General features: G+C 63.6%; 1 protein-coding gene across 10 annotated transcripts in view; it reads right to left on the reverse strand.

The window, feature by feature from the left end:
- Positions 1 to 17,121, reverse strand: part of KCNQ1 (potassium voltage-gated channel subfamily Q member 1) — a 377,149-nt gene extending 360,028 nt beyond the window's left edge. For 4 of the 10 annotated variants that reach the window (XM_025286907.3, XM_025286905.3, XM_025286904.3 and 1 more), the window contains exon 1: positions 16,643 to 17,120. In XM_025286907.3, coding sequence (XP_025142692.3) covers positions 16,643 to 17,013 — 371 coding nt within the window. In that variant the 5' untranslated portion in view covers positions 17,014 to 17,120. Of the gene's footprint in view, positions 1 to 16,642 lie in introns of all 10 variants that reach the window. The other 6 variants (XM_025286908.3, XM_044943825.2, XM_044943826.2 and 3 more) reach the window with 2 other exon arrangements.
- Between the last annotated feature and the right edge of the window lie 1,941 nt (positions 17,122 to 19,062).

Consider the following 19,062-nt stretch of genomic DNA (forward strand, 5'->3'; position numbering starts at 1 on the left):
GGCTGTGCCCAGGACTGCCAGCCAACCGGCCCTGGGAAGGTGTGGGGCAGGCCCACGGGGTGCCCCTCGAGCAGTGGACGGACAGGACAGGGCAAGCAGAGGCCTGTGGCCACCACCCCCGACCTGCCACGACCCGGAGCCCTGCTGGGGCCCTGGGAAGTGGCTGCAGAAGGCACAGGTGGGCCATGGCATCCAGGCTGCTCAGGGACAAAGGGCACAGCAGAGCAGAAGGAACAGGGCAGCAGGCCCTCGGGGGCTCACTTGCCCGCTGGGCACTGCCGGGACACAGCCCAGCCCCCAGGGGAGTGGCTGGCGGGGGCGAGGGGCGTGGCCTCAGGTGAGCTGGACCCCAGGTCACACGGAACTGCAGGCCCAGGGCATCGAGGTGGAGGGGCTGCCGGAAGCCCAGGCTTAAGGTTCATATGGGCACCCGGTGGGCGGGGGGTGCCTGAAGCCTGAGACCCCCAGGGCTGGGGTCACTCGTGGGCCTCAGCCTGAGGGCACAGACCCCACCCCAACAGGCCCATGACCACGGCGTCATTGTCGGATGTCCTCGGGCCTGGCTTGGAGGTATGTCCCTGGGCTGGACACCACGCTGAGACCGCATCGCTGTGGCTGGCTGTCCCCATGGGCGATGACCCCCTGGGTGGCCCCATCTCTTCCCAGCTCTGCTCTCATCAGCACCGAGGTCCTCTCTGGGGTCTGCGTCCCCCCCAGAAGGCACTGACCCTGGGGCCTCTGGGAGCCGGGGACATGCCCACTGGCTCAGCGGACTGTGGACAGGGCCCACCCTTCAGGAAGACCTTCACCCTCTCCCCACGATGGCGCCCCTGAACCTGGGGGGCCGCCCACTGCATCCACCTGCCCGCTGCCCTCTAGGCCCGCTGGGTGCTGACCTCCTCAACCCTTCATGAGCAGGGGCTCTAACCCGCAGCCTGCCCTCCGCGACACCCGGCGATGCCTTCACCGGCACAGCTTGGGGGCAGACGCCACTGCTGTCCGGTGGGTGCCGAGGCCAGGGGTGCTGCTGCCCCAGAGAGCACAGGATGCCCCCCCCACCGCCCCAGGAATGATCCAGATTAAAATGCCAGGAGCGCTGGGGCAGGCGGGGGAGCCTACGCTATAAACTGAAAGCTCTCATGATCCCTGGTGCAGATAAGACGGCTGAGGCCTTGCATGAAGCCACCATCATGCCAGACACGTCCAGGGCCGGGGCACAGAGCCTGCCCGCCCCACACCACCCTGAAGACGGGAGCACTCTCTCTCCATGCCCGCCTAGCAGTGCCCGCCCTCACGACACTGGCCAGCATTCCTGTAGCCTGGCTACCACGGGCAGGGCCAGCCAGCAGCGAGCTCCGCACAGGGCCTTCTGGCCTCCAGGATCATGTTTCCCGGGGCAAGGCTGACACCAGAGGCCAAGCCCCGAGGCGGGGCAGACGTCTGTGATGCCACCCCGACTCTCACTTCAGGACACGCCCGGGGACGGGAACACTGCCAGCCCCTCACCCCTCTGAGGACAGCGCCTCCTGGACCCTCACTCTGCAAGGCTCCACCCTGTTCCTGCAAAGTGGGAGATGCATCGGGGATGGTGAGGACACAGAGGGGCCAGGCCCACCCTCTGGAGAGGAAGCCATCCAGGGTCTGCCCCACTGACACCCATCTGTCTAGGCCGGAGCTCAGCCAAGGCGGCCCCTTCTCCCACTCGCTGCCCCAGCTACAGGGTGGTCACTGTCCACCTTCATCATCAACACATCCTGAGCAGAGGCTTCACCCAAGTCCCCTGCTCAAGGCCTTGGTCCAGGACCAGGGGGTGCAGTGCCCTTGTGCCCAGCCCCCACCCTGGGAGGCCATGCCAAGGCGGTCACCCAGCTCCCCGAGGAAGGGCGAATCGTGTTACCAGCTGGGCAGGTGCCACCAGGAACCACCCAGATCCAGAACCACTGGGGAGGCTCAGCTCCCACCAGGCCTGCCAAGCCGAGGATGACCTTCCTGCTCCCAGGGGCATGGCAGGCAGGTGAGCAAATGGGCCAGGCAGTCTTTGGGAGCTGCCCAGGCTCAGGGCCGACCACACACGCCCGTCCGTGGAAGCAAGCGTCAGGCTGCAGGACCACCCGGGCCACTCCTTCAAAGCCCCACCCCAGATGCTCCTGGCCGGGGTCCCCCAATGTGGCATGATGGTGGGGGGCAGAGCACCAAGCCAGCCCACCCCGGTGGGCTGGGCCCGGGACCTGCATCCTCAACTCAGGCCCGGACACCTCGGGAACACCCAGGAGGCAGGGCACCTGCTCCAGCCACCAGCAAGCAAAGTGGCCCCTCATGGCCCCTGCGACACCCAGAAGGCCCCCAGGCCACTGTCCACCACCACCAGGGCACAAGCCCCGGGCTGAGCCGGCCCAGAGCAAGAGGCCAGCAGCAACTCAGGGAGCAAGGGACCGTCCCGGGAGGGGGTCGACGCAGCCCTGCCACCCACCCTGATGGGACCTGGGCACGTGTCTGTCCCCTCGGGGCCTCTACCCACTTGACCGGCTGCGAGGCCATTAGCTGCCCCCCACCCTGGTGGGCGTGAGCTCCTCCAGCTCGGACCCCAAGACAAGCCTGGCCGTGGAGGAGTCAGAGGTCTCGGGCCACCTGGCCGGGCAGAGGGCAGCTGGCCGCCGGCCCAGGGAGCCACCCCAAGGGCCGCAGCTGCAGGGAGGGCCCCAGCCTCCCTCCTGGATGGGCAGCCCGGCCCCCAGGCTGGGCACAGGGCTCAGTGTTGTTGCAGCTAAAATAGAAATCAGGCTTATCTGATAAAGAAGAAAAACAAGGAAACGATGAACAGCCTGGAGAAAGACCGTACAGAGGCCTGAAAAAGCGAAGCCGCTCACAGAACCTTTAGCTGTTACTATGAACAAACACTTGTAGCCAGACTTGTCCTTCACACAGCTAACTGCTCGCAGACCCCACAGGCCCTGGGAGCCTGCTGTCCGGGTCCTGGGGTGCCCTTCCTGCCCCAGGGCTGAGGCCTCTGGGGGGCTCCCCCCGCCATCAGCAGGCTCCTTTTGTCTCTGGGCAGGACCGCCCCAGACCTGGGCCGAGAGGGACCCGAGCGGACAGTGCAGTCATGACCCTGAGAGAGGCTGGGGTCCCCTACATGGCAGCCCTGCCCACTCCCTGCAGTCCCTGCCCCCCAGTCTCCCTAAGAGGAGGGCCGGGGGCCAGGCCTGTCCTGGCCCAACCCAGAGGCAGCGTCCGGACGCCGGTGGGCACGGACGCCTCGCTGCCCTCCCGACCCCACATCATGCTCGACCCCCTCGGGATTCCCGGCCACTGGCAGGGTGAGGGGCCCCAGGACCCTGCGAGGGCCTGCAGGCCGCTGATGTTCGTAAAGACAACCCTTTACGATGATTTTTGAAACAACCAGTATTTTCAAAGTGGAAAATTCAGAGAAGCAGAAGTTTAAAAATTACAACCCAGAACCCACACCCAGGGGTGACCACCAGAAGCCCCTCAACGTCCACTTCTGGGCCACCCCATCCGCTCAACTGTGTGTTTTGGGCCCTGTGATGCTGGGACCCGCTGTCTGCCGTGGTCACAGCCGGTCCAGGCCGCATGTGCCCCCCGGCACCCCTGCTGACCGCGCTCTGCCTCACTGCAGACACAGTCCTTCATCCGGGTCCCCTGGCAGCAAACCAACCCCACCCAACAAGGAGCCCCCGGGTGCTGCTTCCACCTTCCCTGTGATGGCTTTGCCGAGCACTTCCTGGGGAGCCGGCCCCAGGGGCATGGACCCTGGAGTGGCCGGTGCAGCCAGGGGCCTGGCCAGCCACTTCTGGGCTGACCCCCTCCTAAGAAGCATCCTGGGGTCTCAGGAAGCTGGGAGGCCACTGCTTAGAGCCTCGAGTCCTCCAAACCCGGGTCAGACCTTGGCCCTGTGGTCTCCGAGCTCCCTGAGCGAGTGCCGAGCACCCCAGGGGGGCACAGGGAGCCCTCCCAGGTGACCGCCTGCCACCCCACCCCCACCGAGGAGACCCGCGGACACCCAGGGCGGCGTGACTTGGCGGTGGCGGGCGGCCTGCCAGAGACCTTGATAAGAGCGTGGAGGGGGGGCCTGTCCTGGGGATGAGGCCAGCGAGGCCCACAGAGCCCCCAGCCCCGCCCGTCCCCCTCATGGCAAGGGCAGCCAGAACATTCCAGCGCTGCCTGGGAAGTGCCCAGGAGTGAGGTGCCCACACCCCCGCCGAGCTGCCTGCGGGACTTTGGGCCTCAACCAAGGGGGCCAGATGGGGGAGGGCAGAGAGCAGCCTCCACCCCCGGGGGCTTCTCACCCACTTCCTGTTTCATCCTCAGCCTGGGGACAGGGGGGTGGAGGGCAGGCCTCTCCAGGGACACAGGGGGTCACCTGGTGGCCCCCGGGTACACACAGGTCAGGGACAGGCCAGGAGCAGAGCCAGGGGGTGGGGCTCCCCCCACGATCAGGCAAGCTGGGGCCTCCTGGGATGCACCTCACTCCCTTCACCCCCCCACTCAGCAACCCAAGGGTCTCAAACACGCCAGGACCCTCACCTAGGCCCCCATACAGCTGCTGGACTCGCTCGACTGAAGCTGGAACTCTGCCCTCCCATCCCCCTAGGCCCCTTGCCCCTGCCAGGCCTCCCCGAGCGGTTTGATTCTTTGTGGGGTCACCCTTCCCTTCCGCACCCCAGGGCACACGAGAGGTGGGCGGGAAGCAAGCACAGAACAGCCATGCCCAGTGCCGTGGGGTCTCCAGGGGACGCGGGGGCGCTGCGAGGGCTGCCACTGCACGAGGCTTCCATGGCACCTGAGGCAGCATGTTCCAGAAATGGAGCCCCTCGCTGGAGCCTGTGGGGCAGCCGGACGAGACAGTCAGAGGGAGGGGGCGAGTCCAGACTCAATGCCACAGATGCAGCGCGGGCACTGGCCCTGCTGGCCAGCAGGCTCACGTCCACATCACCCACCGTGGCAGGCAGCCTGGGGACAATGTGCAGATCCACCCACATGTCCACGGATCACTCCCGTGGCTTCCCAAAGTGACGCCCACAAGGACAGCCCTCCCGAAGACAGGCCTGGGGACCCCGGCAGGACGGCGGGACTGGTCTCCCCCCACCAAGGACTTTCTGCAATTTTTCTAGGTTGTGGGCCCCAGCTAGGTTGTCCCAGGACAGCCGATCCACCCCAACCACCCCGGGGACGAGTCTGGCCAAAGTCACACTGCCTGTAGACCCTCTCAGGACAGCAGGTGACCAGTACACCCAGTGGGTGCTGGAACCTTGTGGAGTCATCCGGCCACCTGTCCACCCATCCACCCCCACGTCCATCCATCCGCCTGTCCATCCAACATCCCACTCTACTTCTGTCTGTCCACCATCCACACCCACATCCATCCATCTGTCCATCCGTCCAACTGTCCATCCAACATCCAACTCTACATCCATCTGTCCACCCATCCAGTCCTACATCCCATCCATCCATCTACCATCCATCCCTACATTTGTCTGTCCACCATCCACACCTACATCCATTCAACCATCCATCATTCCACCTGTCCATCCAACATCCATCCCTACATCTGTCCATCCATCCATCTCTACATTTGTCTGTCCATCCATCCACTCGCCCATCCCTTGGGGACACTTACTCCAAGCTGTGCCCTGTACTGGCCCAGGGATCCTAGACCCTCCCCCTTATTCCACAGCAACCACAGGCCTCAAACTCCTGAGACTCAGGAAGCACCACGGGGGCACAGGGCTCCCTCCCACAGCAGGACCCCATTCCCAGGAAGGGGCACAGGGCCTCAGCCCACCAGCAGACAAGACTGATGTGAAGGCTCCCTGTGCACGGATGACAAGGACCCCAAACAAGAAACCAGGAGCCCAGTGCCGGGGAGCAAGGGCACCTCTGAGATGGACCTCCCCATTCAAGATGGATCTCCTGCTCCGAGATGGGCCTCCTGTCTCCTCTGGCCCCCGTCTTCTGGTGGAGGGGCCTCGACTAGTCAGGGCGCTGGGTCTGACCAGGCCCGCTGCTCCACACCTGCTGTGCCCCCTGAGTGCCTGACCCCACCTGGGAAGGGAAGGAACCACTCGGACTGTGTGGGTGAGACAACAGGCTGGCCGGGCTGTGGGCCAGGGACACCATGGCCCGAAGGCACGCATCGCACAATGCTGGGGAGCAGCCTGGGGCTGAAGCTCCTCGTGAGGCCCACTCCATTGAGGGGTTTACTCTGGACTTGTTGCAATGTAGCCAACAGGCACGTCCTCGAGTTGACTCCAAATCCCGAGACGGGGCCCCCGGCGCCCTGACAGGACGCCTCATTTCTCTCGTGCGGCGATGTTCCGGGCTCACCTCATGTGTCCCCTACCCCAACCCTGCACATGGACGTTTCCCCGGGACCCCTGGTGTCCCCCCAGGGAAAGGGAACCTGGGAGCACAAACCGGGGGCCAGGGATGCTCAGAGCCATGGGTCCGTCTTTCTGTCTAGCCCTTTCCTGGAAATGAAGAAGCGTTTTGTTGTTGTTTTAACTGGAGGATGACTGCTTTACAGCGCTGCCTTGCTTCCTGCCCTATGACAGCGTGAATCCGCCACAAGGGTACACACGTCCCCTCTGGAAGTCCTCATTTCATGCACTCTCGAAGCCTGGCTTGAAAAACTGTGAGCACTACCTTGCTAGCATGTGAGCTGAGCACAGTGGTGCAGTAGTGTGAGCGTTCTCTGGCACGGCCCTTCTTTGGGACTGGAATGAACGCTGAGCTTGTCCAGTCCTGTGGCCACTGCTGAGGTTTCCAGGTTTGTGGGCATATCGAGTGCAGCACTTTCACAGCATCATCTTTTAGGATTTGGCCACCTGATGAAAAGAGACGACTCACTGGCAAAGACCCTGAGGCTGGGAAAGACTGAGGGCAGAAGGAGACAGGGACAACAGAGGATGAGGTGGTCAGATGGCATCATCGACTCAATGGACATGAGTTTGAGCAGACTCCAGGAGATAGTGGAGGACAGGGAAGCCTGGGGTGCTGCAGTCCATGGGGTCGCAAAGAGTCAGACACGACTGAGCGGCTGAACACCACCATCTGCAGCTCTCTTCTGTGGTCAACGTCCCAGCTCTCAGGCACACCAGCAGAATTCCTCGGCAGCCTCACCCCATGATTCCCGCACAAGGCATTTAGAATAACAAAACAAAAAGCATCACAGCCGTGACACCGTGAGCAGCACGTGTGCACACACCCAGCTCTGCTCGTCCTGGGCGGACAGCCCACTGGCAGCAGGTCATCTGAAATAAGACCTTTTCTGGGAATCATTCCACCCCGTCAGCGAAGCTTAGGGTCATTTATGTTTTGAGGGACTTCTTTTTCTAGTTAAGATTTATTCAGGGATTTGGGAGATCGGGGGTTGCTTTTATATTTAAAATTATGGGAACTATTTACAAGGTTCCAAAGTCAAGCCCATAAAACCATCAAATTATCCTTAGAAACATTTAGGTTCTGTTACGTACTCCCTGCCCAGAGGGTTTAATCCTTCCACTGCTTTAGGTTCTTAATATAAAGTTGCAGGCAGATTCTTTACCAGCTGAGCCACAAGGAAAGCTCAACATAAAGTATTTATCAGTGCCCCCTTTTATTAGAGCAGCAGCAGCTTATTATATTTTTATCCACTGCCTGTGTGGGGTTTTTTTCACGTAAAAATATTTCCTGACCAGACTACCCTGGTGGTCCAGTGGTTGAGAATCCATGTGCCAATGCAGGGGACATGGGTTCGATCCCTGCTCGGGGAGCTAAGATCCAGCATGGCACACAGCGTGGCCAAAAAATAAAAATCTCCGTTAAAAAAAAATCTAAATTAAAAAAACATTTCCTGGTAGTCCCTCCGTTAAAGCATGTGGAGACTGCGTTGTCCCCCTGGCACACCTCCACAGTGCTCTGCAGGCCGTGAGTCCAAGCTGCCTCCTGTGCCAGGCACTTGAGTTCCCCATCTTCCGCTATTAGAAGGAATGCTTTAGCACTCAGCCTTGGGCTTCTCTGGTGGCTCGGTGGTAAAGAATCTGCCTGCCAATGCAGAAGACATGATTTCGATTCCTAGGCCGTGAAGATTCCATAGGCCGCAGAGCAGCTAGGCCCACACACCACAACTACTGAGCCTGTGCGCTGGAGCCCCAGGGGCCGCAACTGCTGAAGTCCGGGCTCCCTAGTGTCCACGCTCCCCAACGAGAGACACCTGCCGACCACAGCTACAGAGCAGCCCCTACTCGCCACAACTAGAGAAAAGCCTGTGCAACAGCGTGAAGACCCAGCACAGCCAAAAACCCAGTTTCCAAACAATTTAAAAATTCAATCAGCCCTGTGCACATGTACTTTGGTTTTGGCGGGGCCGGGGGAGAAGGGGGCAGTATCTTCAAGACAGGTCCCCGGAAGCGGGACTTCTGGGCCAGGAGTACGGGCAAGCACACTCGCGCCAGATGCAGCCAAATGCCAAAGCCCACTCCGCACGGAGTCTACCGTCCTGCAGGCCCTCCAACGGCAGCGGTGCCTCTTCCCTGCCTCGGCTGCTACCAGCTGAGGGCGTCGTCCGCATTTCCGCCAGCCCGGGGAGGGGGGGGCCCGCGAAGCCCCACCTCTGCGTCTCTGACCTTCTCACACGTCTAAGGAACTGCCCCGCCAGCTGCTTTGCCCATGAGCTCTCTCCACTCACATCTCTCGCTCATTTCCTTGGGGCCACTGGGCTTTTCCGTCTCTGTTTTAGAAAGGCTCTCTGTCTTAGAGACATTAACCCTGTGGCTGTATTGCAATCCTTCCTTGGTCTTCCACCGCTCTCTTTACGTCTCATGAGCTGGTGGTGCGCACGAACGCCATTTCCCTCCCACTCTAACGCTTCCCTAATGCGCTGGCTTTGAGCCACAGAGAAGCGTCCCCACCCTCACCCTCGGGCTGCGGAGGGTCCCCGAGTCTCCTCCTGGTGCTCGAGTGGTCCTCCGACCACTTGGGAGCCACCCCAGGGTGCAGCGAGAGAAGTCGGTCCACCCTCACCTGCTCCTCCCGGTGCGTCAACTACTGAAAACCGCGTTGGCTGGAGATGCCACCTATCGCTCTGGCTAAATTTCCATGCGCAGTTGGGTCCACACGTGGATTTTCTTTACTCTGTTTTATTGCTTGTCCGCATGCCAGTACCACACTGCTTTTACTACCCGAGCTTTGTTTTATAACAATGTGAGCCTCCCAGCCAAGAACGTGGATGTGACTTCTGAGAGAGACCAGCTGGGCATGTCTTGGAGCAGAAATCCAGGCCACGTGGCCCATCGGGATGACGCATCCCAAGCACGTGGTCGCAGGGCTGCTCAGGCACCACATGGCACTCCCCTGGGTGCCCTGCGAACCCTCAACTTCTCCCCGTGATGGGTGGGGCACCTCTGGGTCAGGGCTCCTCCTATGGGCCCCTCTCAGCAGGGTCGGCCTGGCAGTTGAGGAGGGGCCCCTGGCCCAGACCGGGGGGCGGCGTGTGGTGAAGTGGGGTCCTGGCATGGCTGGGCATCTCCATACGGAGAAGTGTTCCAAGGCTGGAGGGACTCAGGGGCAGGGCGGGGACTCTAGTTCATTTTTCTGACTTCCTCTATCTTTGCACAGTGCTCAGCAGCAAATTTGGCAGGAGAATATGGAGGGACTGTCCCAGGGCATGCTTTTCAGAAGAAGAGAAGGGGGCCCACAGAAACAGAGGGGAAGCCCACAGCCCCTGGTCCCTGGTGAACACCCGATGGGCAGGGGAGGCCAGGAGCATGCCCAGGACAAGAGGCAGGCGTGAGACCGGTGCTATGGGAGGTCAGAAGGGGGCGGCCATCAGGCACTTCCTGGACACAGCCGGGGGGGCCTCTGCAGAGTGGGGGTGCAGGCCAGCAGGGGCGGGTGCCCACGCGCACACCAGGCGTGACGCAGGAAACCTCAGTGTCAGAAGAGATCAGGCAGAAATAGAGCAGCTTTCTGGGGTGGCTGAGCCAAGCAGCCCGGCCTCAGTTTCCCCATCACGAGTCACTGAGCAGAGAAGGTGAGCAGAGACCAGGCCCAAGGCCCAGAGTGGGCAGGGCGGGCCCAGGGTCGGCCACCGCAGCCCCTGCGAGCTGGCCACAGCGTGTGCAGGTCAGGGGGCTGCTGGGAGAGCCCCCTCTGACAGGCGGAGCCAACATCCCCACGGAGCGCCTGGGACCACAGCTGGTTCTCCCTGTGCCCAGAGCCCACCACAGACACCGACACGCTGCCTCCCTGGGCCAGGCGTCCCTTCTCGGGCAGTGACCACGCACCCACGGGGGCTCCGGCCCCTCCTCGGGACACACTCCCTTTGCAGGCTTTTCACCCGGGCAGCGAGGATCGGCTCCCACCCAGAAAGGGCTGCTGTGAGGGTGGAGGCATTCCAGGAGAAAGGGCCCTGGCAAGACCCCCCGCCACAAACACTTAGGGGCCTGCAGGACTCTCCCACAGCCCCAGGAGGGTCCCGGGTGCCTGCCCATCACTCTCTGAGCTCACCCGCCTCCCCAGCTCAGGAATGTGGCTGGATAAAAATACCCACAGCCAGTGTCATCAGGCCCGCCTGCCTGTGGGGCTCAGGGCTGCCGGGCAGCGGGCTGACCGTCACGGCCGGGCCACAGGGCTCCTGGGCTTCCTGGGCCGGACACCATGTGACCCCGCCCCCAGCACCTACCCTTGCTGGGTGCAGGCTGTGCATCGAGACGGCTTCCAGTGGCCCTGCCCACCCACTTGGACCCTTCAATGCCCAGGGGCACTGAGAACAGCACACACTAATGCCCCACCAGCTCCGGAGTGGCTGAGCCACTGGGGGCTCTGAGCACCACAGAACAGGGTGGCCGTGAGAGGTGGCATGGCTCTGCCTGGCGCAACGTGGGGAGGCTTCCTGGAGGGGGAGGCCTCCAAGCTGAGCCTCAGCCTGTGGTTCTGGGCAGCAGGGCTTTAGGGCAGAGACCTAAAACAGCCCATCAAAGGCCTCTGAAGGCCAGGCCCCCACCCACAGGGTGGCAGCCCCCAGAGTGGACAGCCAGGGCCCAGTCAGGCTGGCATGTCCCAGGAGGCCCGGCCTATGCTCCAGATATAGCTTCCTTTTCTCCTCTCTTCCTCCAACAGATGGTGGCACCCACCCCTCACGGGCCCACACCACCCCACGGTCAGCGTTATAACCCCCACCCAGGGCCTCACCAGGCCTGCCCGGATCCTGGGCAGGATGAGCTTCAGGCTTTGGAGTCAGGCAGCCTTGGGCACACCAGCTGAGTGACCACGGGCCTGTCCCCTCCCCTCTGTGGGCCTGGATTTGCACAGGGCACAGGCCCATCCCTCTCCACCTTCCTCCAGGGCCCAGGGAGAGCCAGGCTGGCCCTCTGCCCCAGCACCTGCACCCCAGCCAGTGCCCACGGGGCTCAGAGAAGGGGCCCGGGGTCACCTGGACCAGCCAGAAGGCAAACCATGGCGGGGCCAAGTGGCATCACAGGGTCAGAAGCCGCGTGTAAAAATGGCCCCTGGGGCTCAGGTCACCTGGAGTCACAGCGGTCATTCCACCTGCAGCAGAGCTGGGCCCCACACCTTGCCAACTGCACCCCTACCTTCTGTGAGGTCTGGGGTGGTCACAGCACCCGGGGGACTGTGGGAGGGAGAGCCCTGGCCCTCCCTGCCCTCGAGACAGACTGCAGCCACCTGACCGGCCTAGGGACCCCAGGCCACCTCCATGCTCTGCCCCTTGCTCCAAGGTGCCTCCCTGGGGAGGAAGCTGGCCCTGCCAGGCCCCCTATCCAGACCCAGAGCCTCAACGCCCGAGGTGAAAGGTCAGGTGGCGGAGCTGGCCCTCACTCTCCCCGTGTGCGTCTGTGGCATCTCCCGGTATGACCACACCCATGGACACCATCTCCACCTCATGAGGGCCGCGTGTGACACCGTCCTGGCAGGCCGTCTCACTGGGGGCAGAAGCCACAAGAGATGCCACACAAGCTGAGAGTCGACTCAGAACGTGGTTTGAGAAGAACTTTCCCAGGTCCCTGGACCAGACCAGGAGGTGGGGGTGCTTGGCCCCCATCAGGAGCACCTCCCCACTCGGCGCCCAGCACCCAGAGCTGGTGGGAAACCAGGACGTGGGCCCCTGACCACGGACACCCCTGGCTTCTAGCAGCGTCCCCAGGGCCTGCTGGTCTGCTGAGCCCCGTTCACACTGAAGAGTCAGCCTGAGAACCGGCTTCTGCAGGAGGACTGCAAGCTGCTGCACCTCTAGAAGCCAGGGCATGGGAGCTGGACACCCCAGGTGGAGCCTGGACCCCGGGCAGGCAGGGGGTACAGTGCCCCAGGCCCACCTTGGCTTCTCCCGCATCTGTCTCCTCTGGTTCAAACCCCACCCCAGCTCCACGAAACCTGCTGTAGGCAGCTCCCCAGGCACAGGCGCTGAGTGCTAACGCACCCCTCCTGCCCCTCCAGCCCCGGGCACAGGCTGGGGCCATGGGCACCAAGCCCCCGGGCAGCTGACGGTTCAGTGCCAGGCACGGGCAAGCATTCCCTCCCACCTGAGCAGCCCTGCCCGAAGGTGCCAGCACACACCAAGCCTGCCACAGAGGAGGGGGTGGGGACTTGGGGTGGCCCAGCCACGGGGCAGCACGGGGCATGAAGCCTGGGCCCTGCCGGGGGCCGAGCGCCCAGCCAGCCCTGTGTCCTGCACCAGGCCGCCCCCTGGCCCCAGACTCTCGGAGTGCACTGATGTGCCTTCCAGCTCAGGGGCTCCCGCCTCCCGGACGGTCCCTCCTCTCCCACTCTGCCTCCTAGTAGCCCTCCTCCCCTGCTGGTGGCCCTCGTATGAGGGACACAGGGGGCTCCCCAACTAACGCCAGGCCAGGACGAGACGCTGGACACGCAGAGGGCAGTGGGTCCAGAAACACTTGGATGGGTCTGGGGTGGCAGCGCGGGGTCTCCAGACAGTGAGGGGGAGACCAGGGTCCAGGTCCCAGAGGACGTGACGTGGGGAGAAGTAGAAGGAACCCTCGCCCAGCTTCCCAGGGTGTTGGGGGCCGAGGAACAGTTAGCGGAAACCCGTTAGTGTGTGTCACTCAGTCGTGTCCGACTCTATGCGACCCCATGGGCTGCAGCCTGCCAGGCTCCTCTGTCCATGGGATTCTCCAGGCAAGAATACTGGAGTGGGTTGCCATTCTCTTCTCCAGGGGATCTTCCCGACCCAGGGATCGAATCCAAGTCTCCTGCATTGCAGGCAGATTCTTTACCCTCTGAGCCACGAGGAAAGCCTTGGGGTGTCCTAAACGGCCCACTAGGGAGACCAGGGAGCCCGACCACCTCTGCCCTCCCCTACTGGCTCCCCTTCCAGGCCTGTAAGACCCTGACTTGAGCCTGGGGTGAGAGTGGCACCAGGGACTGGAGAGGGGGGGATACGCTCAGCAACTGGCCTCCACTTTCCGAAGGGCGGGCGGGCTCTGCCCAGCAAACAGCCAGGCCAGCTGCCAGCGCCATCAATGATTAACGCCCGCTGTGAAGGTGCCGCCCAAACCGCCGGGAAGTGGTTGGGAACCCGGGAAGGGCAGGGTGGCGGGAGGGCAGGGATGGGACGGGATGCACTCCTGGGCACCCCACCACAACCCCCCCAAGACTCCCCCCCAGTGTCCAAGCTTCTCCCCACCAGCAGGAATGCAGGTGGAGGGGACTTGGGGAAACTGAGGCAGGGGGTTTCTCCCTGGCTGGCGGTGGGGGCAGCCGGGAGGAGGCAGGCGTCTGCCTGTGTCACCCTGTAGCTCCCAAGAGGTGGGGTTTGGGGAAAGGGGTGTCGGGGAGAGATGAGGAGGGGAGAGGGCGAAGAAGTGAGGAACAGTTCCGGGGGCTCCTGGTCTGGTAGGAGGGACGAGGAACCTGGGGGCCCTGTCCACCCGGCCTTCCACGGTCGGAGGCGGGGGCCCGGGCCAGTGGTGGGATCAGCTGCTACAGGACCCCTGGGCCCGCCTCCAGTGCAGGCACCCCCCCCAACCAGACAGCCCCCCCAAGGCCCGTGAGCAGAGAGGCCACAGCCCCCGCCATGCCCTGAACTAGAGTAGACACCGCCCCACAGTGAAGAGCCTCAGACCAGGACTGGGGGCAGTGGGCAGGAAGGCCAGGCGGGCAGGGGCAGTGCCCGGGCGGCGGCCTCCTGCCCCCTGACCCCGGCAGACGGGGCAGGCCGGGAGCACACAGGAAGGGCTGCTCTCCTTTTGGCCGGAGCAGGGGTTCCCCGACCAGGATGGGGACAGGATATCCTGGCCTCCTTCCCCAGCTGTGCCTGGGACAGCGTGCCCAGCCCCTCAGGGCCGTGGACAGCGGCTCTCACACCCGCCTGGGCCCCAGCCCTTCAAGGCCAGGCTCATCCTTCCTGGGCCGGAAATCCAGCTCAGCCTGGGTCGTAACAACCATCCTGCCCCTTTCACAGTCGGCCTCACCAAGGGCAGAGCTGTCTCTCTGCTACTGTCTCGGACCCTGCCAGAGCCGCAGCGGGCACCATCCACCCCTCTTCTAGGAGCTATAACCAGCCTCTGGCCACTCAGCCCAGGCTGCCCCTGCCGCCCCAGCTTGAAGCCAGGTGCCCTAGAGAGACCGGCCAATTCAGAGAGTGTCCCATGTCTTTCGCTAATCTCCTAGAGATGAGAGGACACCTTCCCAGGCTCCAGGGAAGCCATGTCCCCCAGCCGGCCAGGGTCCACCTGCAGCCCCACCCTGCATAGGAGGCTGCACCCGCCTCTTACGGACAGGGACACGAGCAGGAAAAGACTGGCCCAAGGTCACCAGGCCACCTACATGGCCTCGCCTCCCCAGCTCCTCTTCCCCACATGGGGAAGCCGCTGGTCCACTGTCCCCAGAGGCCACCACGGTCTGCAGAAGCCACCCTGGCCCTACAGCTCCTGAGGAGGCTGGGCAAGGCAGACCGAGCTGAGCAAACTTCCGAGAGCTAAACAATCGGAATCAGGAAGAAAACACGAGCGCGAGCAGTGACTTCCTCTGGGGTGCGGCGGGCCCTCTTCCTCCACAAGGCACCGTGGCCGCCAGGGAGCTGGAGCGAGGCGAGTGCCCCTGGGCATGTGACCCCAGGACGCGAACCGGTGGCGTGTCTGCAGGCCCCTCACTCAGCAGCCCTCAGGGGATGGGGGGCACTGCTGACCCCTAAGTGCTGCTCTGCCTGGTCCTCCCATCTGTGCCTGGAGCTGGCACGCAGGGTCCTGGCCAGAGAGGCGGCTGGGCAGGGTCTGCTTTGGGACCAGCTGTGGGCTCCCCTACGGTGGGCACCTCAGGGATCCTGGGGCCCAGCAGCTGACGGCGGTGCACAGAAGCTCCCACGAGCCTGCTGTTGGCGGGGTGCTCACACAGCCAGCATCAGATGGGGCGCGGTCCCCCGGGGCCAGTGCACCCGCACACCCCCCAAACCCCAAGACAAGCCTCTGCTGCTGCAGCCAAGGGCAAGGCCGCCTTCTCCGCAGATAGCCATGGCCACGGCGAGGCCCACTCTGCCCCGGCGGGGGGCGGGAAAGGGGGGTGGGGAAAAGGCTGGAGGACCGTGGCCCCTCTGTGCCTCTGAGGACACTGTCTCCAGGCCCGGCCCTGCTGCTCTGGAAGGGCCACCCCACCCGCACCCCTAGTATCCCCTGAGCTCAGAGGGGAGAAGGTGAGGGATGCAGGCTGTGCCCCCCACCTTGCCACGCCCACCGACACCCTGCTCCACGGCCGCCCCTCTGCTCCCCGGGGTTCCAGGGACAGCCCTGGGTACCCTGCAGCCAAGGGTCTCCCAGCCCCAGGCCAGCCACAGTGGGAGGGCCAAGCACCCGCCTCGACCGATGGGAGATCGGGGGAGGTCCCACTGGGCAGCCCCCAGAGCAGCCCACAGATGTCAAGCCCAGGCTCTGAGGCCGGCACCACACGGAGAGGCCACCGACCAGGCTGGGCCAGGCGGGAGTAGGGCCAGGTGCCGCCAATAAGGCCCAGCTCTGGCCTGGCGCACAGCTTCCTCCAATCCACCAGCAAGCAGCAGAGTCAGGGCCCCTCTCTCTCCTCTCGTCCCAGACCTGACCCCTCCAGGCACCTCTGCCTCAACCCAGATTTCTAGGAGCCGGGTCAGGGTCACGTGGGGCCGTGGGCACCCCCCTCAGCCATGCTGACGCCTCAGCCACAGCACAAGGCCAGCCACCGTCTGCGAAAGCCCTGCTCTGCTGGCCGGGGAGACCACCCCTGTTGGGGGGCACCGGGACCCTGTCTCCTCTTGTTTCTCAGCCCCCCAGAGTTCTCTCCCCTGCATACGTGCTCTCTCGGAAGGATTAACACCTGGGCCAGCCCTGCGGGGCCCAGCAGACCAGCCCTGGGCACAGGCACTGCTCCCAGCTGGCTCCCCCACCCACACACATGCCCGGGCAGCGCCAGCGGGGAGCTCCCCACCCGCACAGGGTCAGACCCACAAGGCCCTGAACTTCTTCACCTGACAGGCTCCCCGCTGTTTCTGTCTTTCCCATTAACCCTTCCCTTCCCTCCCGGCGGGTCTAAGCCGCACTCTATCAAGGTCCCTCTGGCAGCAGGTGGCACAGGGATTTCGCTGCCCGCGCGCCCTCCCCAGCCGTGGGGAAAGCCCTTCCCCGTGCAGGCCGGCGGCGATACTCACACAGCGAAGTGGTAGACGAAGCACTTCCAGCCGGTGGGGCGCTCGAGGAAGTTGTAGACGCGGCCCTGGATGTGAGTGCGGGCGAGCAGCGGCCGGCGCGCGCTGTAGATGGAGACGCGCGGGTCCAGGCTCACGCGCGGCCGCGGACCAAGGTCGGCGGTGGCGGGGGGCGCGGCGGGGGACACGGGGCCCGGGGCGCCAGGCGGGGCGATGGGCGCGTAGAGCGCGCTGCCTGCCGGGCTGCCCTCGGCCAGCTCCAGCGAGAAGGGGCACTTCTTGGCCAGGCCCGCGCTGCCCCGCCGGGCTCCCGGCAGGCGGCCGCCGCCCCAGCGTTTCCTCTCCGCCCTGGGAGGGGAGGTGGCCGCGGCCATGGCCAGACAGGCAGGAGCTGCGGCGAAGGCGGGCGCCCGGGCGCAGTGCGGGGGACCGCTGCTGCCAGCCCCGCCGGGGCAGCTGTCCGCCGGCCGGGCGTGGGGGGAGGGGCCGGCTGCCAGGGGCCGGTCCGGGGGTTGGCGAGCCCCGCCCCAGGCCGGACGCCCCGCCCCTCACCAACCTGTGCGCACCCGGCACCCCAGCCCGCCCGGTCGGCCCCGCCCCGTCTGCGCCCACCTGTTCGGTCCGCCCCATCCCGCGCTCCTCGCTTCTCTGCCCGCCTGCGCCCACGTGCTCGCAAACGCCAAGCCCACCTGCACGGCCTGCGCGAAGCACCCACATAAGCCAGCAAGGGAGGCTCAGAGTCCGCAGGGTGCCGGGACCGCGAACTGCTTGGGCAGGAGGTCGGGGTGGGGCGCAGACATCCTCTTCACCGGTTCTGAGTCCCTCCACAGAGGGTAGAGGTGGGGAGGGGCGCGCCGGGAGGATGGTGACAAGGCCCCGTATATGGGTCCCCCTTGGCGCCCCAACGCATGCTGCTGGCAGAGAACGCGGTCCGGTCAGTGCCCACAGGAACAGTGAACTCTGGAGGCCAGTCGGGAGCATCCGGGCCCTCGTGGGTCAGCATCCGGCCGCTGGGGCGCCCTGTGCTCGGGAGGATGCGGGAGTTCCTGCAGGCGCCGCTGCCCAGGGCTGCCTGGGCAGGTCAGGGGAGAGGCCTTGGAGAGCCGCTTTCTGGCCTCCTCGCCCTCTGGGCAGGGCGGCTGTGGTACCCTGTCCCCTCTGAGTGGCGCTGGTGTCCAGGTGGGTCAGAAGGACTCGAGTCCCCTACCCGGCGCTGGCATTTCAATCCCTGCATGTTGATTGGTGTCAGGATGGAGAAAGGATGTCAAGCAGAAAAAAACTGGCCTCTGTTAGGACGTTGCCCCGGGCAGAGGAATAACTGCCCATCACATCAGGGACCCGTAATGTGGGAGACACTTCCCAGGTCCTGACTGAGCACCCTGGGCTGCTTTATTTCACGTACTCGCCCATCAGAAAGTCAGTTCTTTGGAAGATTGTTACTACCATGAAGATTTGAGGGAAAAAAAGAGGAAGCGGTAGATGAAACTGAGTGATGGGAGTTTCCAGGTGAGAATATTTGATGAACTTCCCAGGTGGCTCAGTGGCAAAGAATCCGCCTGCAATGCAGGAGACACGGGACATGTGGTTTGATCTCTGGGTTGGGAAGATTCCCTGGAGAAGGGAATGGCAACTCCAGTATTCTTGCCTGGGAAATCCCATGGACAGAGGAGCCTGGTGGGCTACAGTCCCTGGGGTCGCAAAACATTTGGTGACATGACTTAGTAACTGAGAGCTGAGATTCTGCAGATACACCTCAGAAAGTGGAATAAAAGAGAGAGGGGCTTCCCTGATGGCTCAGTGGTAAGGAATCTGCCTGCCAATGACGGAGACGCGGGCTCAATCCCTGACCTGGGAAGATCCCATGTGCTGTGGAGCAACTAAGCCCGTGTGCCACAACTACAGAGCTGTTGCTCAGAGCCAGGAGCCACAACTGCTGAAGATCTGTGCCCTGGAGGCCCTGCTCCACAGCAAGAGAAGCCACCGCAACGAGAAGCCCGCACGCTGCAGCTGGAGAGCAGGCCGTGCTCGCCGCAACCAGAAAAAAGCCCATGCAGCCAGGAAGACCCAGCAGAACCAAAAATAAAGAAATAAATTAAATTATCCAAAAAATTAATAAAAGAGAGGACTTGGATCAACATTTAAGCTTAGAGAATATCAATGCTGCTGCTGCTGCTAAGTCGCTTCAGTCATGTCTGTCTCTGTGCGACCCTATAGATGTCAGCCCACCAGGTTCCCCCGTCCCTGGGATTCTCCAGGCAAGAACTCTGGAGTAGGTTGCCATTTCCTTCTCCAAAGCATGAAAGTGAAAAGTGAAAGTGAAGTCGCTCAGTCATGTCCAACTTTTCATGACCCCATGGACTGCAGCCCACCAGGCTCCTCCATCCATGGGATTTTCCAGGCAAGAGTAGTGGAGTGGGGTGCCA

This window comes from Bubalus bubalis, chromosome 5 (assembly GCF_019923935.1).
Source record: "Bubalus bubalis isolate 160015118507 breed Murrah chromosome 5, NDDB_SH_1, whole genome shotgun sequence".
NCBI classification, from domain to species: Eukaryota; Metazoa; Chordata; class Mammalia; order Artiodactyla; family Bovidae; genus Bubalus; species Bubalus bubalis.